Below are 20,926 nucleotides of genomic sequence, written 5' to 3' on the forward strand. Positions count from 1 at the left end.
GGCTTATTACTTGTTGCCAGTGAAGCCCAGCCTCACCAAGACTACTCCTGTGACAGTTTGATTATAACTTCTCTGGAGATTTTTTCATTCTTCTCCTTTAAAAGAAACCATTTTCTGTATACATACTCTGATAATATCATCACTTCATAATGAATATTGTTATTACATAACAATATTATCTTTACTTGCTTTTCCTTCTCCTAAACTTAGTAATTTAGTGATGTAATGTAGTGAAAAACATTCTTAGCTTTTTCTTCAGGGTTATGAGCATACTGCTCCCTGCAACTTGTACAGTGTATGTTAGGAATCTCAGATTGGTGAAAATTTTATTTTACAAGATGTTTTACGTATTTTCAGCCACATCTTTTGATGTTTTGAAAAGCATGTTTTCTTACAATATCATTCTGTACATCCTAATTTTTAAGGAAAGAACTATGACTTTTTACAAAGTCAGATACTTTGAGCATCTATCACTTTTTATAAAGGCAAATAGGGGAACAAAAACACTTTAGAATTATTATAACTGTAATAATTTAATGAATTATTCCACAAATTAAAATGTAACTTCAAAATTTTCATGTAACTTAGATTTGTATATATACCTTACCTACATCTCATTCACTGTTTTTACTCCCCTTCCCACATAACAGAACAAAACTTTTGACCTTATTTTTTTGGTTTTAAGCCAAAATATGAACCAGTCAACACTTTCTTGCTAACCCAAATATTAGTCATTCATTAAACTATGCCAGTAGCTTATATTTATTTCTCTAAAAATACAAATATTATATTTAGTTAATCTCTTGTATTACTAGAAACATTTTCTGCACAGATAGATGTTAATAATTCCACTGAATTCCTACTGGATTTTCTGTATCAGAATTAGGTACTATTGAAAAAACAGTATACTCTTTTCATAAAAAGATACCTTGGCCTTCTAGATGTCACAGCTGAGAGAGTGAAACTACAAACTTTAGTGGGTATGGATAGTTTTTTTTTTTTTTGAGCTAACAAGAATGGGACTTTAATCTTCTTATTTTACATACACACACACTAGCTCCCCCCAGGTGCATTACCTAGGTCTCAACTCCCAGCAGTAAGAAATCACTTTATTTCTAAAGGAGGGCCAGAAAGCTGCGTTAGCTCTGTGCTGCACAGCTACTTGGAGTTACCAGTTTTGGCCACTATGGGTCAAGCTCTCCGGGCATCCCTTCACACTAGTTTCCATGCAGCTCTGAGCCCATGGATCTTCCCCAACACTTTCAGGATTTTTTCTCCAGTTCTTATGTTCACCTCCTTTTTGGGTCCTTCCTCTTTCCAAGACTCTCTCTCTCCTCTCTCCCCCACACCCCCTTTTTTTTTTTCTGGAAACCTTCTGGCATCAACTCTTCCTTCCGGAACACCAAGCCCCTGGCTTACCCAGTCTAAGTATTCTATGTGCAGAATGACAATATCAGCCTCATAATTGATGGTTCTATCTCATGTATCTTTATCGATTTATTAAGTTCTTAGTTCAGCTGTTGCCAAACGTAACAAGTAGCCCATACTGGATCCAGCTAGCAAGAAGCAGGATTCTGCCTGAGAGTTCAGAAGTACCTCTGGGAGGTATTATCTTATGAAATTATGCAAAATTCTCCTTACACAGAAGTTCCATTTCTGCATAGAGGTACAGCTCTCCAAATGGAAGATACTGCACAGATTAATTAATCAAACAAGAATTCTTTATTTTGACACCTCAAGGCAGTAAAATACAAGTATACAAAAAGTATATAAGAAAGTGGCAGTGATAATGCATGTTGATGCAATCCTACAGAAATCTAAGCTTCCAGAGTGGACTGCTTTGTCAATTTACGTATCTGTAAAATATTGCACCATTTCAAAGAGGGAGCACTGAGGAAGGAAGTGTTTTTACACCAGGGAGGTACAGCTGCAGGGCCCTATAGTGGTATCTTCAGACTAAGGCAACAATTGGCAGGTATGATTCTTCTTCTGTTTATCACATGTTGTGTGTAAGGTAAGTGCAAGATTCATATTAGTGCTACACCTTTGTTAGCTGGAGAAAACACAGCCTTTGTTTTCCTGTGCAGAACAATAAAAAAGCACATGCCTAATTTTCCCGCCTCCCTTCATATCTATTTGTGCTTTCTATTCATAATTCTATCCTCAAAGAAAGATAATAATAAAAAAAAAAAACACAACAAAAACAAAACAAAAAAAGAAAAACAAACAAACAAAAAAAAACCAACACACACATAAAGAATACTCCAGGAACTATGCTAACTTACTGCTGCAGAATGGAGAAGACAGGGACTCAAGTGTACAGATTGTAGCCTATACATAACGCAGTATATCAGATTTTAAGCTACTGCAGAAAATGTTAATGCCCACCTCCCACCATTACATCACATGGGAGTAACTGCACCTGGATATAGGCAAGAGGCAAATTACAGTATGAAGAGAATGAATAGGAAACTTCCAGACAAAGTTTTGGATTATAGCACATTTCTGACTGACCAGTTGAAATGACACTTTGCAAACAATATTAGCTAAACAAACAGCTTTAAAATGATCATAGCTGAAAACTCATTTATCAGGGTATTAATGTGAAACTCTACCCTTTTAAATGAAAGGGAAACAGACTGCAGTGACCAATAATATAAGCAACATGCTTAGACTGTAAAGAGCTGCCTTGAATATTTTCATTAAAAGAGATCCCTTTCCATAAAGCTGTAGGATTTCAGGGATTCAGTTATACAGTGCAATTTATAGACTCCTGAGAAGTTGGTGAAGTGTCTGAATGCTATGCCTGTTGTGGCATATAGGTACTATAGCAAACAAAATCATCAAAAGTAATACTCTATACAGTTGTTTTCACTTGGACTACGGTGAGCTAATCTAGAATTTCTGGATTCAAAATTATTTCTGGGGCATTTTAATGAGACTCATCTGTATGAGAAATACTGGATTTCCATTTGTTTTTCTAATAACCCAGGATGTCTTGCATAACTCTTCTAGAGTTCTCTTGATAACCTGACTACAGAAAAAATGCACAAAAATAGACTTACAGTGATCAAGATGGTAGTAGTGGTAAATGTCAAGTACTGAAAACAGTAACACTCCATTTTAGAGAGAAGGACTCTCCTTCGCTACAGAGTTCTTCTCTAATGTACACAGAACCTGACTGTCATGCATGAAGAACCAGGCAGAAAGTACTTAAAAAATAAAAATAAAAGCATAAGTAGCATTTTATGAAACTTTTTCCTTTTAAAAATACTTATCTTTTCCAAAATTGGTATGAATAGTCTGTTTCCCTTTTTGCATTCACATTTCTAACAAATGTCCTTATGTCTCATTCCAAAGGATGTTCCCACATTTTCCTAGTTGCAATGCTGATCTGTTTTCAACAATGTCCATACATATGGAATAAATCAGAATATTAGAATTTTAAAACCTGAACTGAATCAGATTACAAAGAGTTGCTAAATTATCTTAGAAAAGGACATCAATAATTGGTCTGGCCAAACATAAAGATGCGTTCCTTGCTTGGGCATCTGATGCCACAGCCCGTAAGAATAGAAACATAGACATCCATACTGAGAGTTCAGTTTTGGCAGTATCTCTCTTCAAGTGGAGCTGGCAGGGTTATTTGCCTGGCAGATAACCAGGAAATAGGTAAAGGTCGCGACAGAGTGTACTACAATATTCTGACATTTCCTTGCAGCGGTGGAATTCTGTGCCTGGGGCATAACCTTCTCGTTGCTTGATTTGTCTATTCACCTAAAAATAAGATTAAAACAAACAAAAAAAAGTGACTGTAAGGATTAAGAAAATGGAAGTAAGGAAAGTATCATCGCTTTCCTTACTCGCAAATTATTCTGCTTATCTTATTAATTCGTTGCTGGTATACCAGTTTTCTAAACTACAGGAAGGATAAAGAACTGGGGTGCAGTTTCACAGTAGCTCAAGTTACTGTGGTCACACTGCAGTCTTCACTCTGTCCTCCCATTTTCTTAAATCTTTCCCTTATGTAAGTACAAATGTTGGCTGCTACGTACCGAGACAGTTCAGGCAATGAAATCCACCTGAAAAAAATACTATTTCTATCTAAGAAAAGTAGTGCTTGGCAAGTCAGATTAATTCTCCTCCTAAATTCATCACGTGGCCACACAAGTGTAATGGGAAGAGTCAAACACTGCATTTTTACTTTGATTAAACTGATGTGGAATTGAATATAAATACATATTTAAATGGGAAAGGAAGTAATAATTTTGCTATGAATGAAGCAACAACACTTACTTAAAGATTATATTAGTTCTAGCAAGCTGAAGCAACAGAAGGTTCTTCAGAAACCAGGTAAGTGTGGGAGTGGAAAGGCATTATATCTCACCTTCACCAACATGTCAGCCACATGAGTGTCGCAGGAGTCCTCTGCAAACACAGAGGTGAGTGCCTCAATATACCAGGATCCACGTCTGGTGTTTCGCATGGCTGCAGTGCCTGAGAACAAAGAGCGTATACAATGAAGTTCCTGTGGAAGACAGACACATATAAACTCCTTAATCTCTAAGAATTAGTGCCTCTCCCCATTACCTTTCAGACATGCATATCCACAGATCATATCTGAGCATGTAGGCAGACGCAGCTTGACATTTTCTTCCTTGTTTGCATCACTTTCCTCACAGCCTGGGGAATCTGACCGTTCTTTACCATCTCTTTGATCCACTCCCCGGTCTGTCTCATCTAGGGGGGGAAGAAGAAGGGGAAGGGTGTGAGGGACAACAAATAAGAAGGAAAAAGATAAATTATAAGAAAAGAAGAAATTATCTGAAGAAATTACTGGATGTAGTTTTCCTTACTTTTGGGCCCCTGTCAGCAACGCCACAACTAATGTCAAGCTGAAAGCTTCTGTGTGAACAGTTAGCTTTTTCAGCTGTTTTAAAAACTCATCTGAAAGTTCTCCTGCACAAACTAGCACAGACACCAACAAGTGCTGAACTTGTTCAGTATAATGCAACTGATAGTCTACACAGCAATTGATTTTTTTTCTTCTTTCCCATGCGGATTAATATAGATAATTGGCAAAGTAAAGAAATTTCTGAGAGTTCTTCATGATCGGTGGAAGGATTTGATACCTAGCCCTAAAAGCTTCTATTTTCAACTTTTGCCTAACTTAGAAATTCAAAAAATGACTAGTCTAGTTTGCAGTGCTTAGTACCTACTTATTGCAGTATGCAAACAAGAGCTGTAACGTTAGTTGCTATGGTTTAACTCCAAGAAAACATTGACCAAATATCTCACCTTCAAAATCCTGACTATAATACCATTTGCTTCAATCAAAACCATAATATGTGTAATAGGAAAATACAAAAATATTTTGACTCCAAACACTACAGACAGACATCTACAGTACATAGACTTTAAAACCTGGAAAACATTTAATACCCTTTCTAGGATTCACTAATATGTATTGTGACAATTCTAGATAGTCTCAATTGTTTGTTTACATGATACAGATTTTCCATTGTAATCTAGACTAACAATAGTGGCAATAACATTAAGAGTCCAGCTATGTTGCAAGAAAAATAAAACTACATTTTTACAGGCTTTCTATGTAATTTTGCCCTTTTGTTCTTGTACTATAAGACAAAAATCTACTGCTCTACTTACTTCCTAACAGTGTGAATTAGATTCTAGATCTAGGAAGCATAAGCATCCATTTCAGAGGCCTTCCTGTTATGATAGTGCTAGGTCTCTGTTGCTATGTTGTACCTAAGAAAAGTGTTTGGATTTCTAACCCTTTTACAGGCAGTGGCACTAGTTGCATCTTGTAAACACACACAGGAGATGGTCAGTTCATAATGCAGCAAGATGGTTCTTCTTTTCCTCCAAAATGAAAACAACAGCAGGAGAAGTGTAATTGTCTACATAGGCAATTACAAAAAAAAGGCTACATATAGTCTATGATTATGGTTCCCTAGCTCAAAATTTAGTGAGTACTCCATTATGTTTCTTCCTCCTCTCTTTACGATAGCAATGCATTTTTTTTTCCATTTTTAACCACACTTTTTCCCCATGCCTTTTATCACTCTTCTCCAATCCATTTTTGTTCTATGTGATCTTAAAACTTCAGTGTACTGTTTATAGCATGTTACTTCAGATAAGAAGGTAATTTTATAGTCAAGCTGTATTATTCACGCTATCATCATTCCATATTCCAGTGTATCAAATCAAAATTTTTTTCATTAAAAATCTAGAATTAGAGGGGATATAGTTTAGTGGGGACTGCTAGCGTTAGGTCAGAGGTTGAACTCGATGATCTTGAGGTCTCTTCCAACCTAGAAATTCTGTGATTCTGTCTTCTTTATGCATGTCTTCAAACATCATTCCAATCAACTTACTAATGTAACTAAAAAGTATAAAGCATTAACTATGTCAATATATTACCTTGCATATTCAAGCTCTAATTTATATCACCAATAACTGCTATCCAAACAGATCCAATCTGTCTAAATTTCTCTCAAGCTCCTAGATTTCACTTTTCCCAATTGATTGCAATAATTGCCAACTGCACATTTGTCAATATTTATCACAGTTCTTCACTTTGATGAACCAACTATATTAAACAGATACTAAACAGCTTTAAAGCCTCAGTTGATGTAATGGTGAAATCTGACTAGTTATCTTTTCTCACTGATCTTTGTCACCATTGTTTTTTGATCCATGACAGTAACTGGACTACAATTTTTTAGTAGACTCCCTCCAAAGGTCCTTTAGAAATGAAGTAGACCGTATCAACTCTTCTTTATCTGCATTTTTTCATATGTCATTAATAGAAGAAAGATGAGGCTTATTACATATAGTTAGGGGAAAAATATCCTCTGCATTTCTCATTTTACTTCAACTGGTTTCAGCTAACTTGCAAAGCATAGAGGTATTGATTACTAATCTACTACTTGTCCACACTACTTGGACAGCCTTTTAAATACATTTTTTCCTTTTTTTTTTTTTTTAAAGCAGCATTGCCCAGTCTAACCTTTAAATGCGAGCATCAAAAGGCATACATTTTGTTGACAGCTCAATTGCTTCATAACTAGTATTCCTCTCTGACTATTAATCAAGCTTTACACATGGGGTTAAAAAATGTATTTAAATAAAATAAAGTTGTTTTTCCCCTTTCATTTGCTCAAGTCTCAGTCCTTTGCCTATTGCAATATCCCAGTTCTGCAGCATTCTGCATAGCAAGCTTCTCACTCTTTCCTAATTTTTTGGGGGGGAAGAAGAAGGCCAAACAAGATGTCTTAACATGAACAGATCCATTATAGTAACATTACAGTCAAATAAACCTAATTACCTAATAGGTCAGCACTCAATTCTGGCTTATTACACTTATTTCTATACTGTTAAGAATCTGCATGTTCACATTTGTTCAAGATTATTTAAACATTCAATAACATAAGGAAAAGAAATGCATTGAATACATAGTGTAAAGATGCACATTAAATATTCCCAAATGCTTAAAGAATCAAATATTTTTGATACTCAAATATACTCAAATATTTTTGATACTTTACCTAGGCTTTATAGTTTTTCCCATATTAGGATGAAATATGGTAATAAGTGAAGGAAACATGCTCTTGCCTAGAGGACAAACTATAAAGCTCAGCTTAAAATGGAAAAAAAAAAACAACAGAGAAAATTAAAAACAAACAAACCAAAAAAACAAGAAGGGGAAAACGCATACTTGTTAGAAAAGAGAACTTTTCTATCATAAGAGAAAAAAACAAAGCTTTTTAAGACAGAACTTCTCTTTGGAGCACTTGTGGTTTCACAGCTATCCTTTTAAGTCCACTTTAGGGAAAAATTTGGCCATTATCAGATCTGAAAAGCAGTTTGTTATAGACATATGTTTAGTTACAACAGGAAGAAAAATGAATAGCAAAATTAAGAAAAAAGCAATAGGAACATAAAGAGTGATAAAAGAACAAATTAAGAGAACAATTTTATAATCACAACAGTATGTGAAAAAAAGATTGAAAGGACATTTGTAAAAGAAAACAAAACAAAACAAAAAAAAGCAAGTAACAGCTAACTTTGATAGCTCATGAGACAACAAAACAAGAGACAACATATCCAGGATCAAGTGAAAGACAAGTATTCAGACAAGACTCCAGTGCTAGTGTACCACGCCATGCTGTGCTGTAATTTGATGCACCGTAAGCCCCACTCCCCCTATTGCAGATGTAGCAAGAGAAAGTTTCAATATATGAGTGGGCTGTGATAGAGCGTTACATCTGAGGTGCTCTGGGGTCTGCAAGTCAATGCACACACCTCATGCAGAGCAAAAGACACTTACAGAGCAACAGATGCAGTGGCAGCAGCAGGGCAGAGGGAGGTGAATATGGATCCCACTTACACCTGAGAGAAGCAAAGAGGAGAGTTGACAGCAAGTTGAATGTGAGGGTGTGTGTGTGTAAAATGAGCCTTAATGGCATGCCAAATCATGGCTTCCAGTATTTGGGCACTCACCTCCCCGGCAGGCTTGAATAAAGAACATTTTGGGCTTATTCTGGAGATATGGGCAGTTTGCATTATCGAAGAGCCGGAAAGCTTCCTGCAACTGAGAGAAGCAAAAAAGCTAAGTATTCTTTATTGCAGCCTTCTGTGAGCCAAACTCAGTGTCACCTTGTTTCCCTGTATTTTAGTTATTACCTCACTGCTCTCGATATTTTATCCTTTATCTACTAACTCTGTGACAAATATCCACTGCACCCCAAGCTCCTATTAGTTTGAGATCATGCGCTCTACCTAGTACATGTAACAGGAAGAGAGAATAGGGTAATAACTTTCTTATCTGGCATATATCTATGTCATTCCTTATCTTACAGACTTCTCATAGCTCTCTCTGCCATTTTCTTCCCACAAGCTCTTATTTTTGCTTTTTTAAAAATGTAAATCCTCAGCTTCCCTACCAATTCACTTTCCTTTTCTTTTTTTTCTCCTTCCATTTTTACTTTCCAAGATGTAACCTACAACACAACAGGACAAAGTAATATACCTGTAGCAGTTTGCCATCAGTTCCATAAACTCCACCCTCTACACCGTGGGAAAGTAAAGCTACTACACAGGAATCCACGTCTCGATGATCTGGCAGCTTAGAGAATCTCTCCAATGCACTCTGCATTTCCTGGAAGAGAGAAAAAATGCTTAATCCTTCCCATAATTACACAGGGAAAATGGGCTAATGTGAAGGGAAAAATAAAAATGGCCCTCCAGTTACAGAATAAACTACATACATCAGATTTACAGGACAAAAGACATCTGTTTCATAACAAATAGCAAAATGTTCTTTTTCGTTTGTGCATTGTTCAGTCCTAAGTATAACATTGTTTAGTAGGAATAACTTAGGACTTCTGCTTTTCCATACTGTCCAAGAGGGGGAAAAAGCAAATACCAGAGTTGGTATATGTGGATTTAACACAGGAGAAAGCAAGTGATACTTTACACAGGTTTTATACTGACACTGGAGTCTGGCTGGGATATTGGACCATCTTAACAGATACATATTCTGGTACTTTAGACATTCAAATATGATCAAAACACTTCAACTATTTAAGGCAGAAAACTTCAGGAAATATGATAATGTGGCAGGTGTGGAAGACTCAGAATGTTGTAAACGCTGCCTTCTTGAATAAAACACTCTTTAACAGGTTCTGTACCACTTAAATATTTGCAAACCATAACTGTTAGGACAGCAGAACACTGGAAAGGGCTACCTAGAGTAAACTGGAGCCTGTTCATTCTCAGTATTAACACACATGGCAGGTGTGGTCTAGATATTCTTGCACCTCACACTACAAAGGCAGTACCTCTTGTGGTCCTTTGTGATCCTATTTGATATATGGTGACTCCTTTGCCTTCCAAGTTTCTTATTTTTGGTATGCTAGCAGATATCATCCCACTTAGCTTCCTTTTCTATTCAAAAGTGACTACTCATGTCTTCCTGATCAAGCTTAGCTAGACCAAAGCAGACTTCTTAAGATGCTCATGTAACAGCTACAAACTCAGCCATACTGTTTGTGAAGTACTAGGATCCCCCTTACCTCTGCACTTTGGTCATGAAAGACAGTCACTTGATACCCAAGATTCTTGAAAAGCAGCTCCAGGGAAGTACAGTCCACATCTCCACCTGAGCGATACTCCAAGTCCTTCTCACAATTGAAATTGACATTACTGAGAATAAGTGCTAAGCCTCGGGGCTCCGATATCAGTTTATATGCCTGAGAAGAAGATTTAAAATTGGTGAATTTAGACTATACAAGGAAATAATATAGTCTCAGAGTAGAACACTAAGCCCTATGTCCTAGCTTGATTACTAAGAATATGCAGGATTTCTACTTTGAGAAGGCATGGTAGAGGTCAAAAAAGTGTGGTTTAACATAAAAATGTTTATATTGCAAAGGGTTTCAAAGGCAACTGTTTCTGCAAGACTCCACAACTGATGATCTTACAAAACTATTAATAACATGTTGTAATACCTTCCCTTATTTCTTATTTTAAAAGGAACACAGCTTACACATTTCATACTGTGAATTAACTCTTGCTAACGTTTTTCTCCTTCTTTCACACACACACCAGTAGGACCACACATATTTTCATCATACCCATTGAAGGCCTAGCACAACGTTAGGAAAGACTGAGCTAACATTTCTTAAATTTGGTTGGGACCAAGTAGAGATACAAAATACCATGTGAACATAACGGTAGCAGAAAGGGACAATGAATCGCTGGTTCTCAAAGTTATGAAGATGTCAAAAAATGTTAGTAGGGAAAAGAGCTAATTTAGGAAGGGTGTCTTCAAAACAAGCTTGCCTCTCCCACTCTAACAACAAACCAATAGTAAATAGCAATAGCAAATCCCTGTAATCCAGAAGTAAATTTAATACTGAAGGACCTAAATTGGAAGTAAATTTTAATACTGAAGGACCATATCAAATAGGGTGTAAACAGACACAGATATAAAAAGAGGTGAATTAGGCTCACACTGATGTTGCCAAATTGTAACTTTCTGTTGGGGAAACCTAAATAAAGCAAAACAAAACCTGCTTTGCCTTGTGACAACATAGAGCCTTTAACAGAAACGTTAAGCATTAGCATGTAGTGTAACCCTAGTAAGGCATCTGCCCTATTATATGAAATGCTTAGTTTTCCTTAAGCCTGTACCATCACCACAACCTATGCTTTACGAACAGAACAAACAAGAAAGTAACTACAACTATCTACATAACTTCTGCAGCTAGAGAAAAGGATTAGAAATTCAGGTTGTTCTATCCAGGGCTGCACAGAACTCTGATCTAATTTTTGTGCCTAAGGAGACATTTCCCAATACAGTTAGCAATTAAAACAGCAAAGATTGTGACAGTGTACTGAAAAACAGTTCTAATATTGTGCAGACATTTGCAGAGTGTGTCAGCACACAGAACACAAGAGAAGGTAGATGGGGATGCAAACAAATAAATATGAGGTAGTAATATAGACAGCTTACAAGCACAGAGCAACAGAACAGAAGGCATTCCATGAAGTTCTTCATAAACAAAACCCAGAGAAAGAGATTTGTACAGAATAACAGAACTTCTCAGAATTTCTTATCACTTGTAAATGAGAACTACATCAAATCAAATGTGATTGGTAAGAGCTCTCAGTTACAGCAAGAGCGTAACACTAATCTGCATCCCAATGAAGTACGTTTCAACTCAGTTGTAAGTAGTACATGTTCAGTTGATATATTCAAATACCTCACATTTTAAAGAGATTTCCTCTGTCAACTACTTACCAAGCGCTGGTGATCATGATAGAATTCTGGAGTGCAGTGCTTCACAGGAGGAATCGGTGGACCATCTCCATTATCCAAAGAATGCTCCACTGGTTCTATGCAAAACAAAAATGCCAATAACAACAACAAAAATACTAACTAAAAAGGTAGTAATTTGCATATTCATAAGTACCTATTTATTACTGTCTACAGGAACATTCCTGTATTATTCTATCCATATGTCTAAAGATTTTGTTTCATCAGGGACTGTACTCACACAATGAAACACAACAGGAAAAAAAAAAAACATACTGGTACGGTACACCTATTTATTGTATTTTTAATTGGCAACAAATTTTAATTTTCCGTCTCATTTGTGGGTTAATGTAATGTCTATCAAGTTTAGTTCTAAAGAGTGTGAAAACAGTTTATATCTAAAATTAGACCAGTGTGCTTTTCTGTCATTTTGTACAGTATCTCATCCATTTCCCAGTAAGGTTGATGAGCTAGAAGATGATTACTAGAAATATTAAAATAGAAAAGTTTTTTTCTTTCCATAAAAGATTCCCATTCTCACTGGATACAATTCTATTTCACATTTTATGCTGAACAGGTACAACAGTGATCAAACTAGACATTTCTAATTTCCATGAAGTGCAACACTCTTGTTTTTTCTTTTAGTTTATCTGCCTTTGCCTCTGGTCAGCAGCAGATAAAAGGAATGAGAGTTAACTAGTTGCCATTTATAGACATTCTTTCCCCTGTCCTGAAGAAACTGAGCTAATACATTCATGGTCTCTTGAAATCCTTTTTTCAGAATTTTGAGTCATGGTTCTCCCAGCTGGAGGACCATGTACTTGTATTGGGTTTATGTGGAAAGATTTTGGTAGTGGGGGGCTTTGGTAGTGGTTTTAGTAGTGGGGGGCTGCACGGGTGGCTTCTGTGAGGAGAGTCCAGAAGTTGCCCCATGTTAGATAAAAGCCAGCTCTAGCTGGCTCCAAAAGGGACCTGCTGCTGGCCACAGCTGTGCCAATTAAGCCACGCTGTTTGCACCTCTGTGAAAGTATATTTAAGAAATGGAAAAGATGCCCAGGATGCTGCTGCCCTTGGAGAGCCCTCGCAGGAGCAGGCCCCAGGCTGGAGCTGCAGCCTGTGGAGAGGAGCCCACGCAGGAGCAGGAGGTTTGGGGGGAGCTGCCGTGGGGGATCCGTGCTGGAGCACTTTGCTCCTGGGGGATGGACCCCATAGTATGGAGCCGTGTGGGAGCAGTTCTTGAGCTGCTGTTTGAGGGACGCCTGCGCAGGGATCAGTTCAGGAAGGATGGAATCCCATGGGGGGACACATGGGCAGCACCCATTCCCTTGTGCTGCTCAGGCAGAGGACATAGAAGAGGGTGGAAGGGGAGAAGGTGGTTTTTGTTGGCTTTTAGTTTCTCACTGCTCTAGCTTGTTGGTAATAGGCAATAAATGGTATTACTTTCCCTATGCTGGTTCTGTTTTGCCCATGACAGTAATTGTTGAGTGATCTATATCCCTGCCCTTATCTCAACCCCTGAGCCCTTTTCATTGTCTTTTCTGCCCCTTTCCATCTGAGGAGAGGGGCGTGAAAGAACAGCCATGGTGGAGTTCAGCTGCCCATCTGGGTAAAATCACCACCACAATGCTCTATAAAAAAAACTATACCCTTTGTAGATTTAAAAAAAAAAAAAAAAAAAAGCTTTGAAACCTGTTCTTTAATACCAGAGAAAGCTCCTAATAACCAGCACACTGTTAAAGCTGTGGTTAGGATGCATGAGTACTCTTCAGGTGTTACCAGATATAATATAAAAACTAACAAGGAGATTCATTCCAACAACTAGTTTCCTGACGTAAGTCACAAATTCTTGATAAAGAAAAGTTGATTTCCTGAATTCAATGGGAAGCTACAGCAGTCTGTGTTGGGCCCACCTTACATACCACCTTAAAATAATTTGTTAAGAAGAAAGTCTAAGTTATGGAATACTGTCAATAATCAGTATCTTTCCACAGCTCTAGCTCACTTATACTCTATTGTAAATTTAAATGAAAAAGAAAACCCTTGAAGATCTAAAATTTTACAACTGACACATTCTATTTAAGCAATTAAATTTCCTGTAAGAATAAATGAAGCTGACTAGAATTAATTAGGTTCTCTTTCCACTATGCTATTTAAATATAATTTTCCAGCCTGTTTCTGCCTCTTGCATCTGATCATAATGTAGTCAATTCATTTACAAGTTTGTATTCCGAGGATGAGCAAAGTGGTGGCAAGCTTATTTCTAAAATTGAAATATGAGAGTATTAATAAATTAGAGTCAACCAACCAGATAGCCAATCAGGTATTCATGATGTAACGTGTGACTCACCAATCCAGCGTGGCTTCTTTGAATTACATGATTCACTTGAAGGGAGTGGTAGATCTGATCCATAAAAGTGTTCAAGCTACAAGACATCCAATAAATCCATGAAAAGACTAGCAAAAGACATCTATTTTTTTCTCTACGGTACAATGCTGTAGGTGTCATTGAAAAAAGATATAGGTATTTACATACACATATATGACTTGCTGTAATATATTCAATATATATTACATACAATTTAACATAAAACACTATACTACGGTTTACATCCAAATAAAACAGATTATGAGAAGATAACAGCAGCACCTTCTGTTATTGCAAAATTCCTTCCTGTCTTTGCTCATCTTTACTTTTACCCAAATGCCATTCTGGGACACCTTACTCTTATTTTTGCCAAAACTTGGTTTGTTCCATGACTCCTCTTTTTGGTTGCTTTCAAAATTTCATCGTTTGCCTAGTCTAATAAATTATAAATTTTGATAAGGCAACATCTCTGCTCAGAAGTATCTAGTCTTTCTTCCTCAGTATAAAGCATGCTTACTGAGAGTTCCCATCCTTCTCAATGCACTGAGAATACTGAATCTTTATTGAATTCTTCCTTCAGTCTGGTGTTAACAACAGCAGATGGTGAAAAGGTGAAAATAAAGATAACAAAATTAGGAAAGGGAAGTCCCTCCCTTCAGCAGAGAAGACTGTCTTTTAGTAGCTTTCTACTTGGAAAATCTTTGAACACTAAATTAAAGTATTCTAGAGAAAAAAAATAATGCAGCTTTTGTGTTCTTGATGACACATCAGTAAGAACATGTTAAACGTAGGAATATGCAGGAACCTCATGGAATTTGATAAGAAGTGCACAATCCTGCACCTGGGGAGGAACAATCCCATATGCCGGGAGCTGACTAGTTGGAAAGCAGCTTTGAATAAAAAGCCTTGGGTTCCCTCATAGAAACCAAGCTGAACATGAGCCAGCAATGGGCCTTTGTGGCAAAGAAGGCTAATAGTATCCTGGGCTGCATTAGGAGTCTTGCCAGCAGATTAGATAGGAGGTGACCCTTCCCTTCTACTTAGCTCTGGTGAGGCCACACCTGTAGTATTGTTTCCAGTTCTGGGCTTGCCAGTGCAAGACAGACATGCACATAGTAGAGGGAGTCTAACAAAGGGCCACAAAGATGATTAAGGGACTGGAGCATCTCTCATCAGAGGAAAGGCTTAGGACTGCTTAGCCTGAAAAACAGAAGACTCAGGGAGTCCTTATCAATGTGCAAAAATATCTGAAAGGAAACAGCCTCTTTTCAGTGGTGTCCACACAGGAGAAGAGGCAATGGGCACAAACTGGAACACAGGAGATTCCGTCTGAACATCCCGACACAGCTGGGTGACTGAGCACTGGCACAGGTTACCCAGAGGTGTAGTGAGGTCTCACTCCTTAAAGATATTCAAAACCTGTCTGGACATGGTCCCAGTCAACTTGTTGTAAGGGGGAGGATTGGACCAGATGACTTCCAGAGGTTGCTGCCAACCTCAACCATTCTCTGCTTCTGCGTGAAACTTATCTTCATCTCAAATTCTTTTCACTACCTTTTTATTCTAAGGCTACTGCAAGTTTCAGTTTGTAACTAAACCGCATCCTTTCCACTATAAGCATTTTTCCTAAACATTTGAAAAAAATGCCTGTGTGCCCAACCCAACCCCAAATGCAGCCCATCCATTTTATTTTTTAAAACTGACATACCTGTGCAATCCCATTGCTTAGGTTGGATTCTGTCTTCAAGATTATTTCCTCCAGATGCTGCTGTTTGGTTTCTCGTAGAGCTTCACAGAAGGCTGAGAAGGCATAAGGGCCTCTCTTGGGCAACAAATTGAGGAATTCCACGTTTTGGCTGAAGCTCCCAGACTTGGCCTAGATCCAGAGAAGAAACAAATCCAACACTCAAAGTAACATGCCAACACAATTCATTTTCATTTCAGTTAAGCTTCAGAACAACTCAGTCTTTTTCCGTCATGTAAATATCCTGTCACCATGCTTTGCTGTGCTATATCCTTTTTTACAGCTTTTCCTAGCTGATTTCACTCCCACCCCTCTGTTCCCACTATCTCAAGGGGAAGAGCATACGACAATGAAGCAAGCCAACAATTCATACATTTCCACACACAGTAATACACCCTGTTCTCTCTAACCTCTTAGTTCCAGTTACTGTCTGAATAGTAGCTGCTTATCCTCTTTCAATACACCAAGTCCAGAACCCGTTTTCACTACTGTTCAATGTGTTTATGGTCTCAGGCACTAATACACAAATCTCTTGGAGAGTGTGAATGAAAATATTTATTTCACACAGTCAATTCCAGAAAGACACTATATATGTATAATGTGTTACATTTATACAAATGAAGCAATATATGGTAGTATACAAGAAAAAGTAACAATCAAAAATTAAATTTACATTTCTGTAAAACATTCACAGGAAGTTCTAATTTTTAGCATGTTAGCAGAACATCTGCTAACAAACTGTCTGATTTATAAAAGCCTTTCCTGTGTAGAAAACTGAAACATCACATACTAAAATATTGGCTACTGAAAGTACGTTTTATGGGTTCCATGGAATTGACCTTCCATTTTTAAAGTTATCACTGTGATCCAAGATCTCTTCATTTTTTTAAATGATACGAAGTGACTGGTGAGTTACACAGAACCAAACACTAACACTGCATGAGCAATCATAGGAAAATCAGACAAATCACTTTAAGGCACATGTGTAAATCCTATGCTGCACTAGACTTTCGCACCATTATGTTTTCTTTCATAAAATATATTCAGCTTGTTCTTCAAAGCAGTTTGGCTTTTGTCCTGCAGCACTGGAATGATAATGCAAAATCTTTTTGATCTAATGCTACTACTAAAATTTCAAGCTATGTTCATTCATGATTGGCTAATAGCTCTTATTTTTGTATCAACAATGTCCCTGGACTTCAGTGTTCTGTCCCTTTCATTACTTAACGAACTTCTTACTAAAATCAAGTCTATATTTGCTGGATTGTCACACTCAAAGATTTGTGGTCAATGACTCAATGACCAAGTGGAGGTCAGTAATGAGTGGTGATACTCAGGGTCAGTATTGGCACCGGCACTGTTTTAACATCTTTGATGGTGACAGTGGGATCGAGTGCACCGTCAGCAGGTTTGCTGATGACACCAAACTGTGTGATGCAGTTGATACACTGGAGGGAAGGGACAGGCTTCTAGAGGGTACCTGGACATGGTTGAGAGCTCGGCCTGTGCAAACCTCATGAAGTTCAACAAGGCCAAGCGCAAAGTCCGGCAACGGAGCTGGGGCAATCCAAAGCACAAATACAGGCTGGGTGGAGAATGGATCAAGAGCAGCCCTGAGGAGAAGAGCCTGAGGTTGTTGGGTCCTAAGAAGCTCAACGTGAGCTGGCAATGTGTGCATGCAGCCCAAAAAGCTAACCATATCCTGGGCTGCATCAAAAGAAGCATGGCCAACAGGTTGAGAGAGGTGATTCTCCCCCCTCTACTCCACTCAGGGGATCCCATCTGGAGTGCTGCGTTCAGCTCTGGGGCCCCCAGCACAAGAAGGACATGGAGGTATTATAACAAGACCAAAGGAGAGCCATGAAGATCATAAAAGGGCTGGAGCACATCTCCTATGAAAACAGGCTGAGGGAGCTGGGGTTGTTGAACCTGACAAAGAGAAGTCTCTGCAGAGACCTTATAGCAGCCTTTCAGTACATAAAGGGGGCCTACAAGAAAGCAGGAGAGGGTCTCTTTTCCAGGGAGTGTAGTGATAGGACAACTAGTAATGGCTTTCAACTGAAAAAGGGTAGATTTAGATAAGGTATTAGGAAGAAATACTTTACTGTGAAGGTGGTGAGGCAATGGAACAGGTTGCCCAGAAAAGCTGTGGATGCCCCATCTGTGGAGATGTTCAAGGCCTGGTTGAACAGGGCTTTCAGTAACCTGCTCTAGTGGAAGGTGTCCCTATCCGTGGCAGAGGGGCTGGAATTACATGATCTTAAAGGTCCCTTCCAATCCAAACCATTCTGTAATTCTAAATTCCATGCTTCTTTCACCTCCCTTAGCTCTTTGGTTTATTTCACTTCCCTTAGATGACAAAAGTTTGTTTATTTAAGATATTTCCAGAACCAATTTGTTTATTCTTCCATTTATTTTAAATCAAAGAAAGATATCACCAGCATATTCTTTTTTTAAAGACAAGATAATTTAAAACAATTATTTATCTAGATCTTCATTCTATGACTTTTTTTTTTTTGAGTGGGGTAAGGTGTGCATAGAAATTAGATACTGACAAATCCAGGAAAACCTATGCTCTATTGTCAATGGCATTCCTCTCCTGCTATTTCCACAAAGGTGCGTGACAGTTAGTGTTATGATGCATTTTCAAGAACAGTCTGCCTAACAGTTCTCCTAAGACCTTAGCACACATTTAAGCCAGAGAGTGTCACACAATTGCAAATTCAAGTACTCCAGAAAAAAAAAAAAAAAAAAAAAAGGACAAAGTGCTTTTTGGCTCAGAAGATCTTTTCTTTAAATGCCTGTTACTTTTTATTCATCTATTGCATTCTAACGAATAGTACTATTCTGCAAACATTCCTGTCTTTTCTATCCTGTAAGTGCAATGCATACTTTGCAGCATTACTGTTTCAGTTGTGAATGTTGTCCTCTTGCCCCTGTCAAATTTCTGTTTTTGCTGTAATTTCCAGCTTCATATCCTGCAACAGTAGTTTAAGTCACTCTGTTCTCTTGATCAGGCTGCTATTTCTATTCATGTACATCTAAGCTCTCACTTTTGTGTAGAAAGTGTACTATTTACCTGACTTTTCCATCCTAAAAAACTTTCTCCTAACTGATTATCCATTAGTAAGTATCTCTGCATCTTCTTTTCCTTATTATATCCAGAAGGGAAGATTCCCGTAATCTTCCTCTCTGTCTTAGTTTAAAACAACTTGACTAGAGCAGGATTTTCTAAGAGACTCATTGTCATTATACTGACTTTGAGAGGACTTTTTTTTTTTTTTTTTTTTCCTCCAGTGACTAACTGCAGGTCAGCAATTGAGCATCTCTAGTAACCACCCATACTTTATAAGTTCCTGAGTCACCCTTTGACTTTCAACACCTTCCTACTGTCTTTGTCCTCTTTCACTAGGAATAGGAGCTACTTCAGGTAAGACTGCTTGCAACTGCCACGACTTGGCACAAGTATCCTTGATGTGTCTCAAAGAATTTCAGATTATCTTTTGGTGTACACCAAGTCAAAATTCATCAAAAAGTTTTTTCCTTATTCCTTGCAAAAACATTGTCAGTCTCAGGTTTGTACCATCTGCAGTAGCACCCAGCAAACAGCTCATCATTCTTATTTTTCAGAATCTGTTCTTAAGACAGGACCATCAACCTTACTTGACAAAGAACCTCTCGGTTGCTTACATGACCCTTAGGATGTACTTGACTTGCACCTGCAGTCATTACCATCAGTGTCCTTTTTCTTTGAAGACCTGCATCTCCTTTCTGCAGTCTTCAGTGCATTACTGTACGCCTAGGGCCTATCCCAACCCACTTCTAATGACTTCTTTTCCTAAGTACCCACTGCTCAGCATAAGCAACAAAAGCTTATGAATGATATTTGTCATCTTTAGAGCCTTGGGTCATGCAAAATTCTTCATGAAATTTACAAAAAGACATGAAGTACTTGAAGAATGTGAAAGGCGTGCAAGTGCCAGAACATACTTGTTTATAATACGTTTATTTATTTCCTCCTACGGGATTATTTTGGAAATTGGTAGTATTTCTGCCTTTACAAAAAAAAAAAAAAAAAAAAAAAAAGAAGAAGAAGAAGAGAGAAGCACAAAATAACAACAAAGGGCTGGAAGATACGAACAGACTCATGAAGAACAGTCTACTGCAACTACATGCCAGCATGCAAACTAGCAGTTTATTAAATTTCAGTCAAAATCAACATCACCCAAAGTAACTTACAGTTCTTGTGCGTGTTGCAAACAAGCCCTACCTGTTTGGTGCATGCTCTCCACGCGTAATCACACAACAAAACACAGGCAGCAGAGCACAGGCAGTAGTTTTGCTGTGCTGCCACTGCCCGGAGGGGCACGGGGCTGGGGCAGAAACACAGCTGACAGCGCAGCGAGCCGCCTACCTGGATCATTTCCATCATCTCGGTGGTGATGATGTCCTTCTCTATCATGTGCTCTATCAGCTCCTTCAGGACCAGCTGCTTTGCCAGCATCACCCGGTTCTTCTTCAGCGCTTCCTGGTGACAGCGCTGCATGCCGCACGCCCCCAGCATCCTACCTGGATGCCCCAGGAGGGGCCTCCCCGGGCAGGAGCACGCTCCACAAGCGGCGGAAGAGGCCTCCAGCACCCGCCCCGACGGGCCCTGCCGGGGAGCTGCGCGCTCCCCCTCCCACCGCCGGCTTCCGAGGCCGCGCAGCGCGCGCGCGCGCTCCCGCCTTTACCCGCGCTCCCGCCTTTACCCGCGCTCCCGCCTTTCCCGCGCTCCCGCCTTCCCGCGCTCCCGTCACCGAGCGCGCCGCGGGCCCAGAGATTCAAACGGCACCGAGTCACGGCGCCTGCGCATTGCGCGCGCCCGCCCGCCGGCCCCTGCGCCTCGCCGTGCGCGTGCGCCGGCTGGCGCGCCCTCACGGGCCGGCGCGTGCGTGCTGCCCGCAGCGCGGGAAGGGCTGTGGGGAAATTG

General features: G+C 38.9%; 1 protein-coding gene across 2 annotated transcripts; it reads right to left on the reverse strand.

The window, feature by feature from the left end:
• Positions 1-610: 610 nt before the first annotated feature.
• On the reverse strand, positions 611-20,700 carry CASP2 (caspase 2). 2 transcript variants are annotated; one of them, XM_082758193.1, is made up of 10 exons: positions 20,369-20,700; positions 15,919-16,086; positions 14,193-14,268; positions 11,831-11,925; positions 10,101-10,277; positions 9,056-9,184; positions 8,527-8,617; positions 4,591-4,740; positions 4,388-4,497; positions 611-3,777 (listed from the first exon to the last, which is right to left on the reverse strand). In XM_082758193.1, exons 1-10 carry the CDS (start codon positions 20,516-20,518, stop codon positions 3,643-3,645), a joined length of 1,281 nt encoding a protein of 426 aa, XP_082614319.1. In that variant the 5' UTR covers positions 20,519-20,700; the 3' UTR covers positions 611-3,642. The 2 variants fall into 2 exon arrangements, with proteins under 2 accessions (XP_082614319.1, XP_082614320.1); XM_082758194.1 differs by lacking the exon at positions 611-3,777 and adding an exon at positions 8,354-8,415 and having other exon boundaries at positions 4,384-4,497.
• Between the last annotated feature and the right edge of the window lie 226 nt (positions 20,701-20,926).

This window comes from Aythya marila (genome assembly GCF_965140915.1).
Source record: "Aythya marila genome assembly, chromosome: 1".
NCBI lineage: Eukaryota > Metazoa > Chordata > Aves > Anseriformes > Anatidae > Aythya > Aythya marila.